At 46.8% G+C, this 11,951-nt stretch overlaps 4 protein-coding genes; 2 read left to right on the top strand and 2 right to left on the bottom strand.

Annotated features, from left to right (window-relative positions):
* Positions 1 to 2,985: 2,985 nt before the first annotated feature.
* Positions 2,986 to 4,915, top strand: RCC_07561 (related to C6 transcription factor; the record flags this gene model as incomplete). XM_023772817.1 has 3 exons in its annotated part: positions 2,986 to 3,093; positions 3,157 to 4,806; positions 4,868 to 4,915. The coding sequence occupies 3 exons, from the start codon at positions 2,986 to 2,988 to the stop codon at positions 4,913 to 4,915; spliced, it is 1,806 nt and encodes a 601-aa protein (XP_023628585.1).
* Positions 4,916 to 5,147: 232 nt separating this feature from the next.
* On the bottom strand, positions 5,148 to 6,818 carry RCC_07560 (related to phenol 2-monooxygenase; the record flags this gene model as incomplete). XM_023772816.1 has 3 exons in its annotated part: positions 5,148 to 6,255; positions 6,321 to 6,717; positions 6,770 to 6,818. The coding sequence occupies 3 exons, from the start codon at positions 6,816 to 6,818 to the stop codon at positions 5,148 to 5,150; spliced, it is 1,554 nt and encodes a 517-aa protein (XP_023628584.1).
* Positions 6,819 to 7,457: 639 nt separating this feature from the next.
* On the top strand, positions 7,458 to 9,413 carry RCC_07559 (uncharacterized protein; the record flags this gene model as incomplete). XM_023772815.1 has 9 exons in its annotated part: positions 7,458 to 7,663; positions 7,728 to 7,858; positions 7,936 to 7,948; positions 8,008 to 8,254; positions 8,308 to 8,490; positions 8,549 to 8,620; positions 8,679 to 8,910; positions 8,977 to 9,087; positions 9,148 to 9,413. The coding sequence occupies 9 exons, from the start codon at positions 7,458 to 7,460 to the stop codon at positions 9,411 to 9,413; spliced, it is 1,461 nt and encodes a 486-aa protein (XP_023628583.1).
* Positions 9,414 to 10,026: 613 nt separating this feature from the next.
* On the bottom strand, positions 10,027 to 11,682 carry RCC_07558 (related to n-alkane-inducible cytochrome P450; the record flags this gene model as incomplete). XM_023772814.1 has 3 exons in its annotated part: positions 10,027 to 10,820; positions 10,883 to 11,051; positions 11,107 to 11,682. The coding sequence occupies 3 exons, from the start codon at positions 11,680 to 11,682 to the stop codon at positions 10,027 to 10,029; spliced, it is 1,539 nt and encodes a 512-aa protein (XP_023628582.1).
* Between the last annotated feature and the right edge of the window lie 269 nt (positions 11,683 to 11,951).

The raw sequence follows: 11,951 nt of genomic DNA, 5'->3' as shown, positions 1-11,951 counted from the left end.
TATAGTAGCGACTTCTTCGATATCTCCGTAGTTAGGGAGTTCTTCGACGCGTTCTTCTTCGTAGCGCTACTCGGGAGTAGTCGCTTCGCGGGCGGCGCGCCTAGGGGCTATTCCGTTAGGGTCTAATAGATCGCTACCCTTAAAGAGGAAGAAGAATTAGAATTATAAGGGTAAAGATGTAGCAATATATTAGATACCCGTAATTACTCGATTAGAAATAAGACTAATTCTTGTAGGTTAAATGTGCGCTATACGTAGGAGTTATGCATGCGCTAAGCCTRCGCTAAGCAGTTAGGTTATATTACACTCCCTTCTCTAAGGTTAGTTAATCTAGCTACCTCTATTAATCCTGTTATTACAAGGGCTCTTACACGGCCCTTATAATAGCGTTTAAAAATATCTTCGCCTATGCCTTAAAGAAGCAGATAACTATAGGGCTAAAGTCGTTATCGTAGATCCCCTAGATATATTGCTTAATAAGAACTAGTATTAGTACCGATTCCGAAACTAATACCCCGATATATACTTATATACTATAGCGCTAGTACCTTACTCTAGTACTAAAACTAAAGTCTAGCGAAATGTAGTCCCTTAGGATATATCGTAAGCTTTTTAAGCTAGATTATATTTCGAATCCGGGATTTATTAATAAAAGAAGGGTAGAGTTCTATAAGGGATTAAATATTCTTTTCTCGGAGGTAATCTTATAATAGTGCTAAGTTAAGGAAGGTTGCTAGTACTTATATTAGTATTAAAACCGGTAATAGTATCGATATAAATACTATTTGTTAAGGCTCCGTTCTAGGATCTGCTTACTAAGGCCCTTATCTCCTCGATATAAACTTCTAGTACTCGATTCGGTATTAGAGGAAGATAGGAATAGGTTCTAGTAGATATAAATAGTACGTATTAATTCTCTAGAATAGAAAGATCCTTAAGTATAAGGAGATTAAACTCTATATTATACCCTTACTTAACTAACTTGCCTTTCCTCTCGTAAGTATAGAAGACGCCTAAAAGTATTAGTATTAATATTAGTACCTAAACTAGTACTATATACTATAATCTAGTAATCTCGTGCTTTAGTTCTCGTAGATAGTATACCGAACGGGCCTATTAGGCTATCGATCCTCTTATTATAGCTCGAGTAGAAGCTTAGGTAGTAAATTAACGTTAATCTAAGCGGCGCGATAATAATACTAAATAAAGTAGTTCTCGTCGTATCTAGTTGCTAGTACCCTATTTCGGCATCTTACGATTCTATTATTCCCTCTATTAAGGGTCTATACTAGATTAGTACTCGTTTAAATACCGGTTAGGGAACCGATACCTCGCCTACCTATTACTATACTAGAGTATAATCTTCCCGCTATTAGCTATACGCAATACCTTATTTAAACCGGGTAAGGATAGCTATAAGAGAAGTAATAGCATTATATCGCAATCGGTTAGGCTCGCTATAGTCGAGTAAGCACCGTTACCGGGCTTATTCCTCCTAATATTAGATATCTATATTCTAATATAATTTTAATATAAGCTCCTCCGGCATATACTTATACCGTTTAATTCTAGTATATATCTACTTCTACCTAATATACTTTAGGCCTCGGAGGAAAGGAGATACGGATCGTTTAGGGTATCCTTTATTCCTACGAAAGGAGTACTAGTACTAAGAGGGTATTAGTTCTAGAATTAGTCCCGAAACCGATACTATATATACTAGTAGGGTAAATCTTATAAACATATCCTAATCCTCTAGTAGCTCCTTAAATTTAACCCTATTTAGATTAATATAATAAGTATATCCCTTAGGGTATATCTTTAGATATTACGGAAGGAGGAATATATATATAAGCTAACGAGTAGTAAGTACATTCCTCGTACTAGAGGTTAGGACTATATCTTCCTATAGCTTTAAGAATATTAGTACTAGGACTAGTACTAGTATCGATATTACGAATAATTAGTTACTCCTCCTCGTTATTCCTTAATTCGTTATATATAGGATTATACTACTATATAAGATCTTCTCTTTTAGCTTATATTAAAAGACTAAGTTATTACTCTATAGTTAGTTTATATTCGAAACTACTAGTAGGTCTAAAGTAGAAGGGGTTAGCTATTACTAATAATACTAGTACTAAAACTAATATTAGTACCGATACGGGTATCGATATTAGTATATAGCTCTTTTAGCTTAGACGATTCGCTTCGGATAAGTATCGATACTTATACTAATTAGGTTTTTACGCGTAACAACTAAGGTAGATATAAGGATAATTATTAGTTTAGAAGGTAAGTGCACTATTATACTATACGCTATTAGTTATAGATCGGAAAAATTATTCGCCGTAGTATATACCCGTACGTAAGGGTATACCGAGCTTTTAGCGTAGTACGCCGAGCCGTAACTACTACTTAAGTGTTTTCTAATTTAAGAGGCTATATATAGTGGATTTAGGGGGTAGTTAACTTGAGAGTGATGTTACGAGGTAATACGCTAATCCCGATACGATCAAGAAGTGAATGAGGGTTTCCTGACTAAGCGGCAGTCGTCGAAACGAACAAGTACGCGAAACCTCTTTTACCTCTACATACACCCAAACACGTTCCAAGACGAGGCACGCAATGGCTCAGCCCATTGGTCAAGCACCGGTTCGCAGAATTAGACGTCCGGCTCAATCCTGTGAGCCGTGTAGGAGGCGTAAAGTACGATGCGACCTCCAATTGCCCTGCTCAGCCTGTCAAATATCCAGGCTACCACTTGCTTGTACTTACCGTGAAGACACCACCGATAATAGTCACCAAGAAGACGGCAATTCTCAAGACCTTGACCCCACTGATGCCACAACCCCAGATCGGACCGCGAAGAGGCAGCGGTTGGTAGCTGAAAGCGAGGAACGCTTCCAACAGTTGAATGTTCGACTGCGCCAGCTGGAGAATCGCAAACCCGAAAGCCAATATATTGCGAGGAATGGTGCTGAAATGACCGGCCATAACTTCACGATTCCCGTCACGGTACCTCGTCTCCGTCACACGCAGGAAAAGGTCAAGCTGTTTCCATCGAGCCATTGGCTCCACACTGCAGAAAAGGTACGAGTCCGCTAGTTGTGATGCCGCCCAGCTGAAAAAATCCGCGCTCTGACGTATGTGTAGTTCAGTCTCAGTGACTTTGGAGACAAAGACGTAGAGCTGTCTTTTGTGGATCGAAAAGCAGAATTGGCCGGCACCCTCCAGGAATGCCGTGAACTTCGTCGGGCCATTAAGAATGAACAAGGCCCGCAAGTTGTTGACCCAGTACCCGACATTCTGATTGAATTTCCCCCTCGGCCAATGTGTGATGTACTAGTTGCTCATTATCTGCGAGTCTTTGAGCTGATATATCGCGTGTTCCACATCCCTTCCTTCTGGAAGGAGTATGAACAGTACTGGACCCAGCCGCCTGCACTCAACAAAGGCTTCTCTGTTAAGCTGAGTCTTGTAATGACGATCGGGCTTACGTTCTGCGAGCATGAGACCGCTGACTCCAATATTGAGCGTCTTCGTCAATCAAGCCGTAGCTGGATCCAGGCCGCGCAATGGTGGCTGACAGGCCCCTCGGAAAAGTCCACAAAAAATATGGATGGCATCCAGATCTCGTGTCTTCTACTGCTAGCGCGCCAGGTCACGTCCGCAGGACCTTCCCCATGGCTTTCGGAGGGCTCCCTGCTCCACATGGCCATGGCCATGGGCCTGCATCGAGACCCCAAGCTCTTTCGCCTGTCCCCATTTCAGGCCGAGTTCCGCACGCGACTTTGGACGACTGTCTTGGAGCTCGTACTTCATGGGTCTATGAACGCCTCGATTCCACTTCTGCTCTCATCTCTCGATTTCGATGACCGCATTCCCCAGAACATTGAAGATGAGGCCTTTGGTCCTGAAAGCGAAAACTTGCCTTCGCCGAGACCGATCACAGAATTTACCCAGTCTTCAATCCAAATTTTCATGCGTCAATCGCTACATCTCCGCATGGAGGCCGCACGGTTGATGCAGAACCTACACCGCGAACAGTCTCACGATCAAGCAATCGACCTCGCGACAAAGCTTCAAAGGGTCTGTCGAGACGTTGCCACACATTGCCGAATACACTGGAACCAAGCTGGAACCATGCACCCTGACTTTCTAGATATGCAGCTTCGTCGCTACATACTTGTTCTTCACCGCCCATTCATGTTGCGTGTACAGAAAGAGCCCCGGTTCTACATATCCCAAAAGATCTGCCTGGAATCCGCCATGATCATCGCATCACATGCAGAAAGAATCAAACTTCCCTCCACCACGCTGGACGATCTATCTCGTTTGATGATAATGAGCACTGGCACGTTTCGTGGACCACTCACGCTGGAGATCATCACCATTTTGAGCCTTCACGTGCTCAGTCAACTCGAAGATAGTTCAGGTGGAAACGCCGCAACCAGCGCAAGTTCGGCTGGTGGCGTCTGTCTTGATCCTTTAGCTGAAATGGCACGCGCGCAGCGAGCACCGATCATGCGAGTCCTGGAACATATCAAAGATCAGCTTCTGCAGATAATCAAGCTCGGGCATCCTACCTTGAAACGTTATGTCTTTCTTGCCGGTGTACTTTCACAGATACGGGCTATGGAGTCGGGCCAGAGAGTTCAGACGGCGGTGATCAAAACTGCACAAGAAAGTCTCAAGGAGTGCTATGAAATTCTCCAGTCTTTTCGACCAACGGGTGTCTCGCAAGACATCTTGGATGGCTTCACGTTTGGTGAGGGCACTATGGGATTTGATTTTGGTATTCAGGTACGCAATTCGTCCTTTGCCCATGTATTTTGAATGTCGGAAGTTGCTAATGATTCCATAGGACACCGACTACCTAGATCTGTCATCTTTTCTCCTAGCGCCAGTCTGATCCTCCCCAGTATTGGTTCTCATCTCAACAGGATACCCATCAAAGAATATTGCCGCCATACCTGCAGATTTTAATCATGTTGCGCCTTCTGTAACAACGACAGACCCCTTGAGAAAATATCATTCGATCAGACATTTGACTCTGGGCAAAGCTGCTTCGTTTTGTGCCTGTCGCTATCCGTTTACGAGCATTTTCGTCGATTCACTACAAGGGCATCCGGCAGTCTTCAATCTCACCGGCCCTTGTACCCTATTGCTTGCTGCAGGATCTGGCAGGCATTGAAACTCCGGTCGAATGTTTTCGATTGCCATGCCGAAACACCATCTRGACGTACCAGTACGAGACATGCGTCCCAAATCCTTCGCGCGTGCTCTTCACCTACAAGAACGACAATCTCTAGTGGGACATTCTGTTGCTTTGCTGCATTCTCAAAGTCGATAATCTCGCGAGGAGATTGTGACTTTTCCGAGAAGACGATCAGCGTGAAACCAATTCCAAAGTGATCGAATATTGCGGTGCCATCCGAGAGGAATACGTGAGGTACTCTGTATCCAGGAAATGTCGTGGGGGTGTAATTCCGCGAATCGAATGCGGGAGCCGTCTGGGACCCTTCGTCCACAATCAATACATTCGACTCGTATTGGTAACCCATCTCCACGCCAAAACTTTGGTTGTGGTCATCGTTGTCCTGGATGTATTTGTCGATGCGGCTTCGTAAGCTGGCGCCACGCTCATCCAGACTGTTGATCAATTCTGCATCGAGCTCCACAGCAGTTGAGAGACCAAGAAGCTTCATCATATGGATCTTGCTCCACTTTTGCATCAATGCTGCAACGGGGCGTCGCTCAGTCTCGTACGAAGCCAACAGCTCAGGTCCGCCCCAACCTTGCAGTGTTGCCGCAAGCTTCCATCCAAGATCCCATGCGTCTGCCAGTCCCAAATTCATCCCGTAGCCGCCGGAAGGGATCGTTTGATGACAAGCGTCGCCTGCAAGAAAAGCACGCTGGTGCTTCCCACTCCATTCGTTTGCTAGGCTGACCGTCGGAGTGAAGATGGACGTTGCGGTTACTTCGTCAATTGTGATGGGATACGGCGCTCCCATACCGCCCAGGACCCGAGCGACGGTTTTCTCGGCCTTGACATCATCGGGGTTATAGTCGGATCCGAGATAATCATGTACCGTCCACGTTTCCTTCCCATCCTGTGCTATGATGGCTCCACCAACAGAGCCGTTATGTGCGATTGGATTGGTTGGGAAAAACGTATGCCAGAAAGGACCCTGACTATGAAGTTTCGCCAAATCTTTCGATTTGAAGTGAGTGAGGGCGACAGCTCGGTGCCTGGAAGCAACAGAATGGTCAGTGAGCGGAGCGAGCTGCTAATGCTGGATAGGGTGATGACATACATTGGGCCTCCTTCCATCTCCACTCCAAGACTCTTTCGTACTGAGCTCCAAGCTCCATCGCATCCAACAATATACGAGCACATCATCTTTGTCAAAGTTGACGACTCCTCATGTTTGACAGAAACCGCAACCGAGTCTTCGCTCTCAAGAACATCTTCGACTTTCCACCCGTAGCGCGCGTCTACGAACGGGCTGTTCTCACATTTTTCCCGCAGCCATGGTTCCATGATGTTACTTGGAATCCGCTGCCAGGCATCGCGTGGCATCTTCCCGTCGTTTTGTGAGATGATTCGCCTCTGGAATTCTTCCACACTTGGAAGATCCCATTGCGTGATCGTCTTGTCCGCTGCTAGTCCGCTTGAAAAGCGGACTGTGAAAGGCTCCTCTTTACATACCCCTGTACAGATGTCAGATGGTCTAGTGCAGGACGAGCGGGCGAGCGAATGTACCTCTTGCGCGACACTCATCTGCGAGGCCCAAGTGTCGAAATATTTCCATTGTTCGTGCAAGAACCAAGTGCATCTTTGGGTATCTGGGATTGCTGTCAGGTTTTGGACCGAGCAGGGCCGTGGCGTGATGTGTTTAGCTCACTGAGTTGGTTCGAGTTGTCGCTCTAAAAGAACACTACGCTGCCCATGGCGTGCCAGGACAAGAGCGAGAAGTAGTCCCACTGGACCTCCTCCTGCTATGAGAACACAGTCTTTGGGAAGAACTTCCATTTCCGTGGTGGTTGCCATGTTGCTCGAGTGCGGGAGGGATATTGACAACCGCTTGATCATAAGCTTATTGGAATTGGCACTGTAACCAACTGGATGTCGCAGGAAGACGTTTCTGTTTATGCCATGTAACATCTTCATACTGCTGTGTCGTCCGTCTGGCTTGAAGGATGGTCCGACCGGACTTATTCGTTCAAAGCCGACCAGTGTTTGTCCCCTTCGGCCATAACGGGACTTGTCCGATCTGTTTTATTCCAATGCGGGGACAGTGATCCCCGTTACCGTATACTGCGATGCTATCTGGAAATGTTGTTGCTCTCTTATACAAACGGCATCTGAGCAGAGAAGCAACTCCCTCAAGTACTTTTCATCGCTTTGCACAACAGCTACACCTGACTGCTACCTGATGATATCACTGAACATGGACTCCATCGGTCTAAACACCATGACCATTGCTCAATTTGGCACCTCGCGACATCCGTTTCTTGGAGTGGCCGTGATTTTCTCAATCCTAGTTCTGCTCGCCAAAAAGATATTAAGCCCAGGCACCAGGCGTTTCCTCAACGACAATGGCAGGCCAATGAAGGAGCTAAAGATTAAGGATCTCCGATACAAGTTACTGAAAAGGTCTGCTAAACCTCACAAAGCCGTCATCGTGTTGTGTTGATGCTGATATTTCTCTCGTACACAGTTCCCAAATATCGAACGATGGCCAAGCTCTGGCGGGCAGCGAACCATATTTGCTTCGATCGGGGAAATACAAGGAGGTTGTGATCAGTCAACCGGAACATATTCACGAATTCTATCGTAGTGATTACAAAGGTGAGTATATAAGGCCTTATCATTATTCGGACTAACGATTATAGCCCATGGAAAGCCTCGCAACTTCAATTTTGGAGAGCTATTTGGAAGGTAGTTTGCAACACGCCTCTCAAGCGCTACTATGTGCTGGTATTGACCCATCTTCGCAGATTCATGGGTACTGCAGTCGGCCTTCGGTACGGCGAAGAATGGCGCAAAATCCGCCAGTGGTTTGATCCACCGTTTAAATTCCATGAGGCTGCGCGACAGATCGGCCGGTTTGAAAGGGAGATCGATCTTTGGCTGGTAGACCTCAGTCGGTCGTCTTCTTCGAAAATCGATACTAGAACTGCGTTCAAGTTTCTCGTGTTCCGACTTTTATTGGTTCATCTCTATCGAGACGCCTTTGATGATCGAGTTGCGTCCACCCTTATCCCTTCAGGCGACATTCAATTTCTGACAAGTTCCAGCTCTACTGGCAAATGGTCGAGCTCAGTGCCCTACACGACGAAGTTGTGCACGATATCATGATCTCGAGAAGTCACGATTCGAGAATCCACAGCTTGTTCCCAACCTCTTCCCGTAAGCGTGTGGACAAGTTTCTTTCGACGTGGAGAGCTTTGAATCGTGAAATCATAGAAAACGCTCGGGTGGTAAGCCTCCTTACGGTTCTCTGGATGTTGTTGAACAATAGCTGACGTAGCTAACTAGGGAGGTTGGGACTGCCCGGTTGAGGCCATTGCACGCGGAGCCGACGAGTCGCACGATATGACTGAGCAAGATGTTAGTAAACAACCTCTTCCGTACCTACAGACCAACCACTGATACGATATTGATGCAGTTCCTATCGACAATGGGCGAGATACTCTTTGCYAACGTGGATGTGAGCGCCTCGGTCCTAAGTACTGTCTTCACCAATCTGGCTGCCAACAAATCCGTCCAAGATGACTTGCGCTCTGAGATCAAAGCCTACAGATCCGAGAGTCATGGCGATATGACTCAATATCTCACTGACGCCAAAAGTATCCTCCATCGAGTTGTCATGGAGGGTATGAGGCTCAGTYYAGCTTTTTGTTAGTGTTCTCGCAAGCCCCTGAGCAGAGCTCCTTCTCCGTTTCTAGAAACTGACAAGAAGGCAGGGTTTTCCATGCCGGAAGATACAGCGGAAGACAAATCCATCAGTGGCTACCATATCCCCGCTAAAACCACGGTCATCATTGACAATCGCCGCTTGAACGAAGAAGCAATCAGTAAGTGAAAAAAGACAAAGCAGCGCTAGAAGTTAGAAGCTGATCTTTCAATTAATTCAGCATGGGGTCCGGACGGTGAAAACTTTCGTCCAGATCGCTTTCTCGAGGTGGCACCGGCTGCTTTGCGATGTGGTTTCATGCGCTTTGGTACTGGCGCAGCTTCTGGACGGTGTATGGGTAAGAATGTCGCCGATGTTCTGTTTAAGCTTACGATTGTTGCTGTTGTGGAACGGTTTACGTTGGAACCTCTTGGAACTACTACCGTGAAAGCTGGGTTTATGGGTTCTGGGAAGGAGGCGCCTGATGTTCGTTTTACTAAGTTGTAGATAAGACCTTGATATCGATGATCGATATTTATCATGATACACTCTCGCCGTTCATTCTAGACAGCTGTTTCTTGAAAGATCTGACCAAGACGATTAGTCTTCAGTAGTAGGAATAACGGAAATTGTTTTGACTTGACTGCAATATTGCGAGGGACTTGCTAAACTACTCCAGTGAACCTGTTTTGGTCCGTTCGTCGATTGGTGGACATGATCCATCCAAGCTACCTGTTCTGCCGCACAGGTAGTGCAGTCCGACAAGCTRATAGTGGCAAACTCAGCCAAACACTCAATCTAGAAAGACAAGATAAAGAGTCTGACAGTAGAGTAGAGATCTTTACATCGGGTTATGCTGTATTCGGTTTCGGTAGAGCTGTCAACATGAGGATCCTGCAACATATCGAGAATCTTGATGTCCCCTTGCACTAATCTTAGGACTGCTCCCTCAATAGAGACTTCGTGATGGAAGATAGCGGAGACCTCCACACTAGCAGAGTCGCCTACTAAGCTACGAAGAGGTCTTGTTGACAGGCTCACCCTGGTGAAGAGACTTCATACTGACAGTTCTGATTTACAGATAAACGTGGACCGTTCTTTTATGTATATGCGGCGCAAACTACTTGTAGAACGCAACAAGCACTCCAGTCTTATTACTAGGCCCAATCCGCATAATAGCCTTGTATGGGTTAGCATCTCTTGCTTCCACACGACTGTATTGCAACACCAAACGAGCCAGCATATATGCAGCCTCGGTCATAACCATCATCTGTGCAGGACAACGTCTGGGTCCTCCGCTAAAGGGTACAAACTCCCAGAGAGGCTTCAATCCCACAAATCGCGATGGACGGAAGTGATCCGCATCCTCACCCCAGTACTCGTAGTTTCGTTGCTGCACAGTCTTCGTGACCTGTACCATGTCTCCTTTTCGCACGAAGATGGGCATGTCACCGTCTTTGCCACCTCCTCGAGGGAGTGTGGTGTCTTTGACGCAGACGCGGACTTGAGTGACGTTATTCGGGTTCAGACGGAGGGTTTCGTCGAGACAAGCGTTGAGAAATTTCATGCTTCGCAGCGCGGAAAACGTGAGTTTCGGAATGGCTTCTTCGACGTCGTTTCCGACAAGACCAATGACTTCCTGGCGGCATTGAAGCCATGCGTCGGGGTTGCGAGCAAGGTGCCAGATCACGTTGCTGATGAAGATGGACGTCGTGTCGTTGTTCGGAACCAGGAGTAGAGACAGCTGGGACCGCAAATCCTCATGGTCAGAGTCGTGGGATGCCATATACCAGAGAAGATCCTGGCGTTCTGGTCCGACTTCTTTCCCAGCGGCAATTTGGTCGTTGCGCTCCTTTATCTCCCGGTATGCATCGGTGATGTGGCCGTCAACGAAATCATGTACTTCGTAGACCGCTGCATACAGAAGGGTATGATCAGCAACTGTGCCAACCACATGGCTGTTACTTTGGACTCACCTTTAAGCCACCAGTCCCACTTGATCCAGTTGATGATACGTACCAATTGCATACGTTGGCGACTACCACGTAATACATCAAGCATAGCCCAAGTGATTTTGGCCTTGGCTGGATGAGTGAGAGCACCCATCGGCTCGCCGAGGATGAAATCAGTAGTCAAGTCGAGAAACTATGTGTCGATTAGCGTCGAAGGATACCAAGATACTGACAGAAAAGAAACGAACCCATCGCTGTAACAGGGGCTGAACATTGAAAGTCTCTCCATCTGGTGGCAGTAAAGACATGAAAGTATCAACAAAGGGCCTGACCCTTTCGGTGCTTGTATATACATCGCGGTTGAAGAAGGGCTTGATCAGAAATCGACTGAAGACCCAGTCATCTCCGTCGACCGTGTTGACTCCCTTGTCAGCAAATGGGTGGAAGGCCTTTGTGTTGCGCCGCAATGGACTGATCCCGAAGTCCTGCCAGTTGATCGCAGTCATGGACTTGAGGTTCTCGGTCTCGGTCGTGAAGATCTGTCGTTTTCCCAAGAATCGGATAGTGAAGGTACTCGGCTGGTCTTTGTGCATAGCAGCAAGCCATGGGACGAAGTAGTCGCCTCGTAGCGCTCGCAGTTGACTCAAGGCGAGGTCCAGGCCAAATATGCGGTCCCATTGAGGATATGCTGGGATTGGTCCGCATCCATTGACCTTGCGTGCCTGGTATTCTTCAAAGCTACGCCATGCAACGTGTAAAGCAAGGCCCACGAGCCCAAAACCCAAGGCGAGGATGGAAATGGGGAGATTGTCGATCGACAACATGGTCGTGACGTTGATGGCTTTCAGATCTCTCGTAGAATTCTCCAGTCTCTGTTGTCAACTATAATATCTATTAAGTATGATGAGTTAGTAGTGCGAGATTCTCTCTCGGACATAGACTTAGAGCCGATGATGGACGGCCTGGCTGCTCATCCCCGATGCTTGGCACGATGAGGACGGAGCAATCGCACTGAAGCGGGCGTCTGAGAGCGAAGCATATGCATAGCTTCTCGGTCTCTAGAACGTCGGAACACTGCAAGATTGACAGGTTA

The sequence above is a fragment of the Ramularia collo-cygni genome (assembly GCF_900074925.1).
Source record: "Ramularia collo-cygni strain URUG2 genome assembly, contig: RCC_scaffold12, whole genome shotgun sequence".
Classification (NCBI taxonomy): Eukaryota; Fungi; Ascomycota; class Dothideomycetes; order Mycosphaerellales; family Mycosphaerellaceae; genus Ramularia; species Ramularia collo-cygni.
Note: the sequence above shows the minus strand (reverse complement) of the source record. Positions and strands in the feature narration are given on the sequence as shown.